This window comes from Canis lupus, chromosome 30 (genome assembly GCF_003254725.2).
Source record: "Canis lupus dingo isolate Sandy chromosome 30, ASM325472v2, whole genome shotgun sequence".
Classification (NCBI taxonomy): Eukaryota; Metazoa; Chordata; class Mammalia; order Carnivora; family Canidae; genus Canis; species Canis lupus.
The window spans coordinates 40,284,311-40,299,003 of record NC_064272.1 but is presented as its reverse complement, the minus strand read 5'-3'; the positions used below and the strand labels follow the sequence as shown (position 1 = coordinate 40,299,003).

Genomic DNA, 14,693 nt, shown 5'->3' with positions numbered 1-14,693 from the left:
AAAGCCATTGTTTGCTAGTAAGACATTATGACTAAAACTGAACAAAAAGTCTCCTTGACATTGTATTAGAGAAAAGAGACATTTATACTGTGACTGTTAAGGACGCTTCGGGTTACAGGGAACAGAGAAGCCAGTTGCCAACAGCATATACAAATACGGATTCATTTTTCACACAAGACAGAAAGTCTTGAACACAGTGATTGCTAAGGTTGGTTTAGTAATCGATAATGCTATCAATATCTTCAAAATTTTTGCTTCACCATCCTGAACATATTGACTTTTTGTATTCATATTTGTTGTCTAATAATTCCAAGAAGATCCCTGCAGCTCCAAACATATCAAAGGTCAAAGCGAGAAAAAGGCTTAACCCCAATCGTGTCTGACTCTTTATTTAGAAAAAGGGGAAGCTTTCCATGAAGTCCCCCAGCAGATTCATGAACTGGAATCTGGAATTGTAGCTACTGTAGCAGTAAGAAAGATTCAAAAGGGCGCCTGGGGGGTTTCAATTGGTTAAGCCTCTGCCTTTGGTTCAGATCATGATCCCAAAGTCTTAGGTTTGGCTTGTGCTCTTGTTCTCTCAAATAAAATAAGTAAAATCTTAAGAAGAAAGAAAAGAGAAAGAAAAGAAGAAAAAGAAAGAAAGAAAGAAAGAAAGAAAGAAAGAAAGAAAGAAAGAAAGAAAAAGAAAGAAAGAAAGAAAGAAAAAAGAAAGAAAGAAAGAAGAAGAAAGAAAGAAAGAAAGAAAGAAAGAAAGAAAGAAAGAAAGAAAGAAAGAAAGAAAGAATCAAATATTTAACTTTTTAAGGTTTATGGTAGAGGTAAGAAACGGATATGGGCTGGCCACCAGCAATGTCCGCCAGTCCTCAACTCAACAAGTACAGACCCACTTCCTCCACGTATCTGTTAAATAGAACAGATTTACCATTTTCTGAAGGAAGACAACCCCACTGTTTCATCCAATTACTGCATGAAACAGGAACTCTGGGTGATTTTCTATCTGTCCTATGTAGTACGAATATGGTAACTCATATCTGACCATCTGTATGGTTTTAAGACTAAAACATAACAGGTCTCTAAACCACTCCCTTCCTATATATACTTATAAAATAATGAAAAAGAAAAAAAAAGAGACCTCCATAAAAATTATATTAAGAAAGGGGCTAAGAGGAAGCACACAGCAGTCAACAGTTCACAATCCATATCAAATCTTATTGGTCAGAAATCACAGATTCCTTGGCAGGAAATAAAGTAAGCTCCCTGATTAATCAGTCTGGCATCTTTTAGTTTAAATCTCCAGCGTACCTGCTCGGTCACCGTCCCGCACAGCCGTAGGTGAGGTAGGTTTTAAAGTGGATGCCCCTCTGGGGGGTTCCACAGCTTTGGTGGTCCACTTCATACTGGCTTGACTTAAAGAGGAAGGTATGAGGATTGCTTAGAAGGTGACAACAATCGCAATTAATGGCCATCTTTGTCTTCTAGTTCCCTCAAAAACACATCAAGTTTCTGGTCTATTTTCTTCAGATCGATTCTTTGTGTGAGAACCACAGCCAAAACAACGTTTCTAGAAATATTAGTAGGCCTGGAGATTTTCATCTCTTAGCTACTGACCTCTGAACCTCTCATAAAAGACTTGAGACAATCCTAAAAGTAGTCTTAGGGGAGGAGGTACTGTACTTTATCCCTACAGAATTTCAAATTATGGGACTCTTCATCAATTTAGAGGGTGAGCTAAAGGGAGAATTCCTGCTGGACTGTATTGTGCTGCCCTCTCTGCTCTCACCCTTAGGGGCACTAATTTGAGCTCACTGCCTCCTCTAGGACCCTTCCGAAAAGCCACAAAAAGCAACCAACACATGACAATATTCCAGAGTTTTCCTAACACTGCAGCCTCATTTTGCACAGATCCTTCCAAGAAACAGCAGGCACAGGTTAATCAAATGCTTTGCTATCACATAACAAAGGCTACAACCCGCCCCCCCATATTTCTCCATAATAAGCCTAGAGGTAGGCAGTCCAAAGTCGGACACACGGTTCAACAATGTTCCTGACTCTTTTTTTTAATTTAATTTATTTTTTATTGGTGTTCAATTTGTCAACATATAGAATAACACCCAGTGCTCACCCCGTCAAGTGCCCCCCTCAGGGCCCGTCACCCAGTCACCCCCACCCCCTGCCCACCTCCCTTCCACCACCCCTAGCTCGTTTCCCAGAGTTAGGAGTCTCTCATGTTCTGAGTTCCAGACTCTTTTGATCCATCTCCTCCAGGGTCCTCCTCGCTTTGTTTGGGAGCATGTTCCCAGCCTCATACCTGTCATCTTATGGTTGCAAGATGCCTGCTACATCTTCCAGCTTCGTGTCTGCATTTAAGGCACAAAGAAAGTGGAAAGGGGAGAGTACCAGCCACCTATGGTCTCTTTATCGGGAAAACAAAAGCCCTCCCTAAAGTCAACAGACCGGTGTTCAAGATCACTGGCAAAAGAGGATGGGGGCTCGTGACTGGCTATAACTAGGGTTTTTTGCTTATGGCTGGGCACATTGCCGCTCCTAAGAAAATGAAAGTGAACAACAGGGAATGGGTATTAGTAAGGTCACTAAGAATAACTGCTATGCAGAGATATTTATAGTTTTAAGAGAACACTTGACAAATAGAAACCAATCTCTATTTGGTGAAATTGCAGGCAATATAACAGGGGGGCGGGGGGAGAAAGACCCTCGGGCAGTGCTACAAAAATACATTTTAGGTAAAAAGATCCTAGTCGTCCTACTTAGAAGTCCATCCCTGAAATTAGCACCCTTTAGCAACTCTGCTTTTCACAGACTTTCCCTTCCTTCAATTCTGAACCCACAGATTCTCTAAATACCCATGTTTATTAACAACTGTTTCTATGGCAGCGGAGCCCCTGGTGGTGGGGCCCAGAGGTGGAGGCTATTTATAAGTTAAGGACTGCCAGTACATGCCAATAGCAGCTATTATTGATGATATCCTTGAGGAGTTTCTGAAATAGACAATTTTTGTGGGAAAAAATACAAAACAAAACAAGAAATAGTCATGGTGCCTGTTGTTCACCAAGAAGCCTCGTGATTATAATTTGATTTCCCATCTAGGTCCACCACCTGAAAGAAAATACATTGATCTATAAGGGAAAGGAGGGGAACTGAGTGGAAAAAATTAGAGAGGAAGACAAACCATAAGAGACTCCTAATTCTGGGAAACAAACAAACGGTTGTGGAAGGGGAGGTGGGCAGGGGGACGGGGGGACTGGGTGACCCGCACTGAGGAGGGCACTTGATGGGATGAGCCCAGGGTATTATACTATATGTTGGCAAATTGAATTTAAATTTTTTAAAAATGTAAAAAAAGAAAAAAAAAAAGAAAAAAAAAAAAGAAAATACATTGATCATCCTGGTGTGACTGGTTTATGTAACAGTTTTATCTCATCATAAATTAATAAATTTGCATTCTGGCTCTACATATATGGCTGATGAGATTTGTAGACTAATTTAATTCTTTCTGGGACCAGAAAGAATGGTCCATTTAATGACCAGATCAGGTTTCTAAGACCACAAAACTGAGTCAGATCCTGGTAAATTCACTAAGTAAGGTTAAACCACCCAATGTGGTCTTTTAGAATAACAGCAACTGGCCTAACCAAGGCAACAGCCCTTTGCATCACTTAGTATATCAGCATGAACTTCTTTAAGACATTTACAGAAGCAATAAGTCAATTTTCATTCTCTGTAGCAGCTCAGAAAAAGGCAATTTTTTTGGACATAAATTGTGCCACCTATCAATATACTCAAGCCACTAACAGTTCAAAGAATAATAGCTTCCAACCAACCCAGAACTCACAATTTTTATATATAAAAAAGTATGCAGCTTAGTGGGTAAGAGCATAGTCTCTGGAGCCAGAAAGATGGAATGCAAATCCCAGTTCACATTGGAATGTTCCAGAAGAGAATAATCACGTGACATTGGGTAAAAACCTTTGCATCCAGCTCTTTCACCTATAGGAGAAAGCTTGGACAAGACAGAATTAAAATCCCTACTTGGAAGAGTTGTCTGAATAAAAGGGAATCCACATATGTAAAGCACCTGGCAGTAAGAAGCACTCACCAAATGCTGGCTATCATTACTCTTAACGGAAAACCCTAAATAGTGTATGGTTGTACATTATGTAAATAGGAAATGAATCGATCATAAAGATTCGCTTTCTATGCAAAATATGAAATAACACAAATTCCCCCAAATTAATAATTCATCAAGAATCACAGTTCTGAAGCTGGTTTGTGAGTGATTAAAAAAACTCTTTTAAGCTACCTGCACTTGCAATAGCAAAGTTCCCATTCTTTGCTGCTAAGAATAGTCTTGACTTATGCAGGGCTCCTACAGAATGCTGCAGCTCTGCACAGTGATGTAAAGAAGATAAAGCTTCTTAGCTTCCCAACCCTCTTGACCCCCTGGCACTGTCCCTGGAACCCTGGTCTTCCTAGAGGTTTCCTATGGCCTTGAAGACCGGACACTCAACAGTCGACATCCCAATTTAAGTCTCTGAACACCGTACCAGGAAAACTCTTCTTGAAATAAAGGGCCGGTCAGCCTGGTGGTTTTCCACATGTGTGTGCCCTTCTCAGGCCTGGAGTAATTACTATCCTCTCCCGTTTACCTCAGTATGCATAACTGGTTATCTTTAATATTTTCTTGCTCATAAAGAAATAGTATCTTACTGGCCCTGGCTTTCCTCCGACGTGTGTCTACTTTCCTCTTCTACTCAAATACTCATCTGCTAGTTACCGCCATCAGCACGGAGTCTCCCCTTTTGCCTCCACCATCACATCTTCACACTCAACCCCCAACCCCAAGCACACTCACTCCACACCTAATTCTTCAATTTCTCAAGCCATTTTTCACCTTCCACCTAACTCCCATCTACGAGCGTCCACTTCTTGGAGGATAAACTCCACTTATCCTAAGTTTATTTTTTTCGTTCTCTGCAGTTCACCCTTCATAGAAATCTGGTTTTCCCTGAAATCACAAGGTGCCTTTTCCAATATAACTATTTAGTCCTTCCTTTCCCCTCTTTCTCTGAATCAATGGAAAGAAGAGGGGAACAGCATTTTTTTTTTGTTTTTTTGTTTTTTGTTGTTCCCAAAGGCCATTTTCAGATTATCACGCTGTGGGTCCACTTACCGTGCCGATCCTCCACCGCATCGCACATTTCAGAGAGCAGTTCTCAACAATCCTGAACACAATCATCATTAAATTTATCCTCCCACCCATCTCTTGAGTCTTGGTAGAGGTAATTCACTTAGAGTCCATAATTCAATTTCTGTCAATGTTAACATGTATATATTTGGAGAGTTTCATATAATAATCACATAAAAAAACATGTTAATGATGGTTACGTGGCCAACAATGGAACTGAGTAAAATATGCGATTATTTCTGGGCCCATAAAATAACTTTGTAATTTTCCGTAATACTCCTAAAGTCAGTTCTGTAAGTTTAAATATTCGATGATTAGAAATATACCATGTTAGCCACTGCCTTAGACAAAAATCAGTGTTTTCAAAACAAACAATAGCATCATAAAATTAGATGGATGTGTCAGTGGGTATATAAGCTATTCTTGGCGGAGGATCAGGCTACTTACACCTTTTAGAAAGTGGATTCTACAACTTTCCAATGTAAATCATTCTAATATTAAACATCCTTAATTTTAAAATCTTTGATCTTTCCCATGTAAATTTATCCTGCTGCATCCCCCTCTCGAGATGGGAAAACAACAGGCACCACTCTCGGCGGGATGGTATCTCACCTACTCAAAAAGCACGATCACCTCTTAGCCTTTACTTTTCCAAGCTTAACGACTTAGACTATTTTCCAGACTCCTATTCTCCAAAACTTTCTTAACCTTCTTTACTTCTATTCATATTGTTTTTATTTATTTTTATTTTTTTATTCATATTGTTTTTAAATCACGAAGACCAGACGTAGATTTAACCAGTTTACAGTTGTTGTTCTTAATGTTTTTATGGTTCTGTATATACAGACTTCTCAAATATTAGAATCGAGACCCAAGCTTCTATAACTTAAAAGTTACAGAACATTGCATACTGTGGAGTCTACCTCATTGTCTCTTAGTTAAATTAAACCCATGATCTATGGTTATAGTTGACAAAATATGGCTACTTGTATGGCCCCAAAACTTAGAAAGAATGAATTAACAAATACTAACTTACCTGATTTGTCCTTGGGTAAAGGTTTTTTTCTCCTAGATTGTACAGCAGAGAGGAAACTGGCTCTCACTCTATAGTTCACCTCTATTTCCTCTGCTTGGATAGAAATTATGGCAGCCATAAAGAAAAAGGAAAATGGAAAATATTTTACATAACAATTTTAGGAACACATGAAGAGAAGGAAAGTAGAATGTTTACAAATTTCATATGAGCTTTTTCTTTTATTTGGTGATACCCTTGAGGATTTCATAAACAAACAGCAGAAATTTTACTTTGTTAATATCTTTAATTTGTCCTCCTTCTCCAATCTTTTTTTTTAAGCCCAGGAAAACTATTTATTATCATATACAAGGCTAAAAGTTGGATTAAGAGGGAAATGAAATTTTATTAAGAGTATTGGGGTGCCTGGGGGGCTCAGTCAGTTAAGCATCTGACTCTTGATTCCAGCTCAGGTCATGTTTTCGGGGTTGTAGGACTGAACCCCTAGTGGGCTCGTCCCTATCCCTCTGCCCTTCCCTCTGCTCATGTTCTCTCAGTCTCTGAAATTAAAAAAAAAAAAGAGTATTGAGTGGAGGCTAATGCCCTTCCAAGCAGGGAGTTTGAGGGGATGGCAAGGAACTGTATTTCTTTTATTATAAAAGTTACTTTTTAGGGTGCCCGGGTGGCTCAGTCGGTCTGCCTGGGGCTCAGGTCACAATCCCAGGGTCCTGCAGTTGAGCCCCCAGCCTGCCAGGCACCCTGTTCAGTGGGGAGTCTGCTTCTCCCCCTCCCTCTAGCCCTCCCCTCTGCTCCCTGCTAGTGCTCTCACTTGCGCTCTCTCAAATGAATAAATAAAAAATCTTTTTCTTTTTTTAAAAAACTTATTTTTTAGGGTGCCTGTGGCTTAGTTGGTTCAGCATTGGACTCTTGGTCTTGGCTCACAGTCTCAGGATCCTGAGATAGAGCTCAGCACCTCAGGCTCCATGCTCAGCAGGGAGTCAGCTTCCCCTCTCCCTCTGCCACCCCATGCACTCGCTCTCTCTCAAATCAATCAATCAATCTTTTTATTTTTTAAGTCACTTTTTTATATTATGTCTCTACCAAGGAAAAATATTACGGATAGGGAGTTAATAATCATCATTTCAATAAGGTAATAACCTTCATGAGAAAGGAGGAAAAGTGGTATACAGTATGATCTATCTTCCGCTTTAAAAGTTCATTCCCCCCAAAGAGCTTTACTTTATATGGCACTGAGAAGGTCAAGGCTCACAGCACCTCAATTATATAAAAGTAGCATATGTGGATAATGTAAGTTTTTATACCGAGCTAATTTTTGGAATGCACAATCAATCCCAAAGAAGTTTATGGTCTTTCTATAGTCACACAAACGATGAACATAAAAGGTTTAGCAGTAGTGTAATTTTGCAACTGCAAAGCATCAAAGATTTATCTACCTTAAGTTCAATCATGCTAGTTCTTTATTTCTCTAGTTCATTTTTAGTCTATTAGATAAATGAAAAATCAAACTTTCTTCTTTACAGTATCCTAGAAACATCAAAATTTATAACTAGAAAGAAATTCAGAGAATTTCTAGATGGAGTAAGTTCAAGCCTCTCTAAATAAGGGACATTTACTAAATTGCCTTATTCAAAGTTACAGAAGGAATTAGCAACGGAACCCTTTGCCTCCAGGGTAGTGAGAAATCCAGAAAGCTTCTCTCGCTACAAAATGATTTCTCAAACTCATTGAGGCACAATTTGGTGTATATGTATGAGTCACTGAGGCACTGGGGTTGAACCTGGGGCCTCTGAATCAGGATGAATCTTGGTTCCTTCACTTACCAGCGTGTGATCTTGAGCAAGTTACTTAATCCCTTTGTGCCTCAGTTTTCTCATCTATGAAATGAGATAACTGTACCTTCTCAATAGGGTGGTTGTAAGAAAGATTAATTCATATAAAGCACATAGAATGTTATCTGACACATCATAAACATTTAATAAATGTCAGCAATTATTAAGATTCCATCAATAAACACATCGACCTGTGCTTGCTAAGTTTTAAAATAGCCCAATTTTACTAGAATTGGAATATTGGACCACTTTCATGTTTTAAAATATATATACACACGTGTATATACACATATATAATATGTATAAATATACATAAAATATATATAATATATATAAATATACGATCACTGATATTCCATTTTGGCACATGAATTATATAGCCAAAGGAACAGTTTCTTCATGAAGGACAATTAAGATTCTAAATATTAAGCTTACAGTAAAACGCACTTAATTTGAATACCATTCACTTTGTGATCATTTTAGCCCAGTGGTATAATCAGAATATGACATACAGGGGGTATTATTTTTAACGCCACTTCCTCTATGTGACAAAATTATTTCAAGTAATGATCATGAAATGAAGCAAATATAATAGCCAGGAAAGATACTGATTGTGAAAATTCTTTTTTTTAAGATTTTATTTTTTTATTCGAGAGAGAGAGAGCACGCATGTGCACACAAGTGAGCTTGGGGGGCGGAGGGACGACATGGGCGGAGAGAATGCCAAGCTGACTCCACGCAGAGTGTGGATTCAGGGCTCCATCTCACCCTGAGATCATGACCTGAGCTGAAATCAAAAGTTGAATGCTAAAAAAAAAAAAAAAAAAAAAAAAAAAAAAAAAAAAAAAAAAAAAAAAGTTGAATGCTTAACTGACTGAGCTACCCAGGCACCCCCAGGCCATGAAAATTCTTTTATTCAACTCCACTTATATGCCAATATAAAATAAATATTATAGCACCCCCAAAAAAGTACTGCAATTAACATTTTTGAAGAAAGTTCTACATTTTGGTCTGTTGAAGTACTAAATAAACACAATACATCTCCTATTCTCTTGTTCTTTAGTAAACATTAACAAAAAAGAATAAATTTCAAAGCTAAAAATATTTCATTCAATTATTTAAAAGAATAATTTCATATATGAACTAAAATTTGTACTTACCAACCAGAAATGTTATACCTCAAAGTTTGTACTTTGTTTCGTCCTTAAATTTTCCACGCAAATGAAAACCCTAACTGGTCACATGAAATAACGACACTGAAGCAATCAGGTTTGGTTTCTTCATCCTTACAATTGTAGTGCTACCTCTGTTTAACAATTAAGAATTATTTAAATGAGAGATATGGACCAAAGGAGGACATGAACTGTGCCCAAAGCTCTGGATTACTCTGCATTTCTTTTCTTTTTTTTTTTTTAAGATTTATTTATTTATTTATTCATGAGAGAGAGAGAGAGAGGCAGAGACACAGGCAGAGGGAGAAGCAGGCTCCATGCAGGGAGCCCGACGTGGGACTCGATCCCGGGACCCCAGGATCGCACCCTGGGCCAAAGGCAGGTGCCAAACCACTGGGCCACCCAGGGATCCCCTTACTCTGCATTTCTATACATTTACTTGGGTAAATAACCATACAGATGAGTCTATATGTATTGAAGTCACACATACTCCGTTTTTCAGGATTCTCATTAACTCCGATTGGCCTTCTCCCTGCATGTCCCAAATACATGAGGTTGCACTATAAATCGATACCAGAAAAGGTTTTAAAGTATTAACAGACACCTGAACAATTTAAGATTGAATTGGTATTAAATTTCACAATCACGTGGCATCAGATGCATATGTTCTATTCTTAGGAGCAACTACAAGAGAACAAATTGTAACTGCCATCAGTCTTTTGCACACATTCACAAGACCACCGTAACGTCTAACCCACCCCGCTGTAACTCCGTAGCTACACGCGTGCGCACACTTTCTGATTATGTGATGCTTGCTGTGCCCAAGATTGCGAATCCGAGAAACCACCGAGGGGCCGACACCGATGCAAACACATGAGGGTTTATTCACAAGCTCAAGCTTGGGTCCAAGTGCACCCGACCCAGTGGAGCAGGGACTTGGACCCCGAGGGGGCTTCCAGCTGGGTTTTTATGGGCTGGTCTAGGGGATTTTCAGAAGGGGGGAGGAATTTCTTAAGTTCTGTTTTCATTCCAATATGGGACTTTCTGTCTCTGTCCAGGGCGTTCTGAGCTCTGCTTTCATTCTGATATGGGATTTTCTGTCAAGGGCATTAAGCTCTGTTCTCATTCTGTTATGGGACTCTCCGTCAAGGGTGTTGTGCGGTTTTTCCTGTACAGTTCAGCTCTTATTCCCAGGGCCCTGAGACGCTGAACTTGAGGTGGAATGGCCTTGATTTTCTCGGCCTCCACATGCTGATACTCTTGAAAAGAGTCTTTTTAACCCAGAGAAGTCCTGGGGTCCCCAGTTGGCAGAGCATGTGATTCACGACCTTGCGGTCATGGGTTCAACCCCACATTGGGTGTAGAGCTCATTTAAAAAGAAGCATCTGACTTCCCTCAAAAGGCATTTTGCAGTGGGCTACGGTGCCAGTGGCCGCCACACCAGGAGCCGCGTGTCTGGCAGGAAAGCGACACACAAGCTTAACCCAGTGAAGCTCTTCCACTGCGGAACTCCCTCACCCAGAAGGCTCCCTCCGGTTAGTCACCTGGTCCCCCCAAGCAGCACCTGTTCTTACAGCTCTAGCATCCTCCAACCTCCCTACTGTGAGAGTCCCTGGAGCAGGCAAAATAACAGTCACGTGTTACTCTCCTGTAGGTGACACTTTAATGGATTTGAGGTAAGGCTCCAGAATCTGTTTTGGGTTTGCTTGTTTAAGATTTTTATTTATTTATTCACGAGAGACACACACAGAGAGAGGCAGAGACACGGGCAGAGGGAGAAGCAGGCTCCACGCAGGGAGCCGGACGCGGGACTCCATCCTGGGACCCCGGGGTCACGCCGTGGGCCGAAGGCAGGTGCTCCACCACTGAGCCCCGCAGGGATCCCCAGAATCTGGTTTTGAACAGGAAACCCCAAGTGAGTCTCACAGGTGTGTTTAAGAACAAGCTAACGCGAAGAGGCCGGTCAGAGCTGTCCTCCTCCGGTTGGGGGAGAATCTGAAAGTGAGAGGAGGGCCGGTTTGGAGAAAGGCCACCTGGTGCACCTGGTCCACCTGATCCACCTGGTGCACCTGGTCCACCTGATCTACCCGGTGCACCTGGCCCACTCCGTCCACCTGGTCCACCCGGTGCACCTGGTCCACCTGCTCTACCCAGTGCACCTGGCCCACTCCGTCCACCTGGTCCACCCGGTGCACCTGGTCCACCTGGTCCACCCGGTGCACCTGGTCCACCCGGTTGCAACCCCGAGAACGACCTCGCGGGAGCGCGGACGCCCGGGTGCCCACCAGGGGGCGGCGTAGACCCGGCACATTATACGCGTTTGGGGTTTTCTTCACCTTCCCCGTCCGCGGTGGTGGCCCTGCGCGTCCTGGAGCTGCGGCTACCGGAACAGGGTCGGTGCCCCCCGGGAGGCGCGGGCCAGGGACTCCTCCAAGGGGGTCGCACCCGGATCCGCAAACCGCCTCGGGCTGCCGACTCCGGCAGCCCGCGACCCTGCGAGTCGGGGTGCCGGGCAGCGTGTGGGTGCTACGCCCTCGGGGCGCCCAGGGTCACCCGCGGCCTGGCCCGCCCGGACCCCCCCCGGTCACCGACAAGCCGGGGCGCGCACGGAGCTCCCGCGTCACCTGCAGGCCAGCTCCCTCCGAACCCGTCAGCCGAGCGGCACGCGGGGCCCCGGCCCAGCTCGCCCGCGGGAGCCCCGCTCCTCCCACCGACTCCCCGCTCCAGGCCGGGGACCCAGCCTCCGCGGAACCCCGCGACCGGGCGAGGTCGCTCCACCGCCAGCCTCCACCCTGCGGCCCGCGGAGCAGAGGGGGCGGGCACCGGGCGGGGGCGGGGCGACGGGCGGGCGGGCGGGGCGGGGCGGGACGGAGGGGCGGGGCGACGGGCGGGCGGGGGCGGGGGCGGGGCCGAGGGCGGGACGGAGGGGCGGGCGGGGGCGGGGGCGGGGCTGGGCGGGGGCGGGGCCAAGCCCCCGGACCCCGTGCGTAAACCCGGGTTCCCAGACCCTTCAAGTGTTTCGGCAGAAGTGTCAGGGCCCCGTGGCTGTATTTTTGGCAAGAACTGAGGACACGGACGGCGCTCGCAGACGTCAGAGGGTAGACACCGGCACGGACAAGGACTGTCGTCGGGGCCGCGGGACACCTGCTGCGCGCCGGGCCACCGCCCCGCCCCGCCCCCGCCCCGCCCCCGCCCCGCCCCCAGCCCCGCGGCCCTCCCGTCGAGGGCACAGCCCCCCGCCCCGGACGCGGCCACCCAGGCCTGCGGTGCGCACCCCGGCCCCGTCACAGCCGCGTCGGAATGTCACGGACGAGGGCGAGCAGCGCGTCCAAAAAGCCTTCGTGGAGGACGGCCGCGGCGGGCTAAGGAGCGCGGGCGTCCGGGGGTCCCGGCCGAGGCCCGGCAGGCGGGCCCTGACTGCGGGCACCGGGGGTCAGAGGCCCCGGGGCACAGCGGGACGGAGCCAACACCTGCGGGAGCTGTGCGGGCTGCACGGAGCGCGCCCTCCCCTCCCCTCCCTCCCCCCCCCCCTCCCCTCCTCCCCCTCCCCCTCCCCCCGCGGGCTCCGGGACGGCCGCCGGGGCGCGTGCGCGCGGAGGAGCGGGGCGCGGGCGCGCGGGGCGCGGGCGGCGGAGCGAGGGCGCAGGCGCGGGCCCGGGAGCCGGAGGACGAGGCCGCGCGCGCCCCGAGCGCGGGGGGCGGAGGAGCGGAGGCCGCGGCCCGGAGCCGGGAGCCCGGGGGCCCGGGAGCGCGAGCCGCGCCGCCGCAGAGCAGAGCGGATCCCGGCCCAGGCAGCAGGTATGTCGGCGCGTGGCGGGGCCTCCTCCCCGGAGCCCGTCCCGGAGCCCGCGTCCGGCCGGTGCGGGGCGGGGGGACCCGGCGCTGACCTTCATCCCGGCTCGCGGGGGCGGCGGCGTGCGGGGCCGTGCGGGCTCGCGGCTCCCCTGGGCTGGGGCTGCTGGGCTCGGCCGCCGCGGACGCTCTTCCCTCCCGCGCTTCGCCCGCGTCCGCCCTGCAGCCGGGAACCGCGCGGGCTGCGCTGCGGGGGCCGCTGCCGGGGGCCCTGCGGGTCCGGGTCGGGGACTGCTGTGGGGGCGCAGAGTCCGCCCGGCCCCTGTGCTCGGCCGCGGCCGCTGCGAGGGGCTCCGTCTGGGCGCGGGGGGCAGCACCATCGGCAGGGTCGGGGCGCGGGGGGCAGCATCCCCTGCAGGGTCGGGGCGCGGAGGGCAGCATCCCCGGCAGGGTCGGGGCGCGGAGGGCAGCATCCCCGGCAGGGTCGGGGCGCGGGGGGCAGCACCGCCGGCAGGGTCGGGGCGCGGAGGGCAGCATCCCCGGCAGGGTTGGGGCGCGGGGGGCAGCACCGCCGGCAGGGTCGGGGCGCGGGGGGCAGCATCCCCTGCAGGGTCGGGGCGCGGAGGGCAGCATCCCCGGCAGGGTCGGGGCGCGGAGGGCAGCATCCCCGGCAGGGTCGGGGCGCGGGGGGCAGCACCGCCGGCAGGGTCGGGGCGCGGAGGGCAGCATCCCCGGCAGGGTTGGGGCGCGGGGGGCAGCACCGCCGGCAGGGTCGGGGCGCGGGGGGCAGCATCCCCTGCAGGGTCGGGGCGCGGAGGGCAGCATCCCCGGCAGGGTCGGGGCGCGGGGGGCAGCATCCCCGGCAGGGTCGGGGCGCGGAGGGCAGCATCCCCGGCAGGGTCGGGGCGCGGGGGGCAGCACCGCCGGCAGGGTCGGGGCGCGGAGGGCAGCATCCCCGGCAGGGTTGGGGCGCGGGGGGCAGCACCGCCGGCAGGGTCGGGGCGCGGGGGGCAGCATCCCCTGCAGGGTCGGGGCGCGGGGGGCAGCATCCCCGGTGGGGTCAGGGCGCAGGGGGCAGCATCCCCGGCAGGGTCGAGGCACGGAGAGCAGCATCCCCTGCAGGGTCGGGGCGCCGGGGGCAGCATCCCCGGCAGGGTCGGGGCACGGGGGACAGCACCACCGGCAGGGTCGGGGCGCGGGGGGCAGCATCCCCGGCAGGGATGGGGCGCAGGGGGCAGCATCCCCGGCAGGGTCGGGGCGCGGGGGGCAGCACCGCCGGCAGGGTCGGGGCGCGGGGGGCAGCATCCCCGGCAGGGTCGGGGCGCCGGGGGCAGCATCTCCGGCGGGGTCAGGGCGCAGGGGGCAGCATCCCCGGCAGGGTCGGGGCGCGGAGGGCAGCATCTCCGGCGGGGTCAGGGCGCAGGGGGCAGCATCCCCGGCAGGGCGGCAGGGTCGGGGCGCGGAGGGCAGCATCTCCGGCGGGGTCGGGCGCGGAGGGCAGCATCCCCGGCGGGGTCGGGGCACGGAGAGCAGCATCCCCGGCGGGGTCGGGGCGCGGAGGGCAGCATCCCCGGCGGGGTCAGGGCGCAGGGGGCAGCATCCCCGGCAGGGTCGGGGCTCGGAGAGCAGCATCCCCTGCATGGTCGGGGTGCGGGGTCAGCCTC

The 14,693-nt window shown here is 49.5% G+C and overlaps 2 protein-coding genes and 1 pseudogene across 5 annotated transcripts in view; 1 reads left to right on the top strand and 2 right to left on the bottom strand.

The window, feature by feature from the left end:
* Positions 1 to 1,396, bottom strand: part of LOC112675504 (ATP synthase F(0) complex subunit C2, mitochondrial-like) — a 42,419-nt pseudogene extending 41,023 nt beyond the window's left edge.
* An 11,125-nt stretch (positions 1,397 to 12,521) lies between these two features.
* Positions 12,522 to 14,670, bottom strand: LOC112675505 (basic proline-rich protein-like). Its single transcript, XM_025472059.1, has 2 exons — positions 12,802 to 14,670; positions 12,522 to 12,599 (listed from the first exon to the last, which is right to left on the bottom strand). Exons 1-2 carry the CDS (start codon positions 14,668 to 14,670, stop codon positions 12,522 to 12,524), a joined length of 1,947 nt encoding a protein of 648 aa, XP_025327844.1.
* Positions 12,910 to 14,693, top strand: part of TMEM266 (transmembrane protein 266) — a 93,112-nt gene continuing 91,328 nt past the window's right edge. For 2 of the 4 annotated variants that reach the window (XM_049104338.1, XM_049104337.1), the window contains exon 1: positions 12,923 to 13,035. The gene's annotated coding sequence lies outside the window, so the exon portion shown is untranslated. Of the gene's footprint in view, positions 13,036 to 14,693 lie in introns of all 4 variants that reach the window. The other 2 variants (XM_025472078.3, XM_035708869.2) reach the window with 2 other exon arrangements.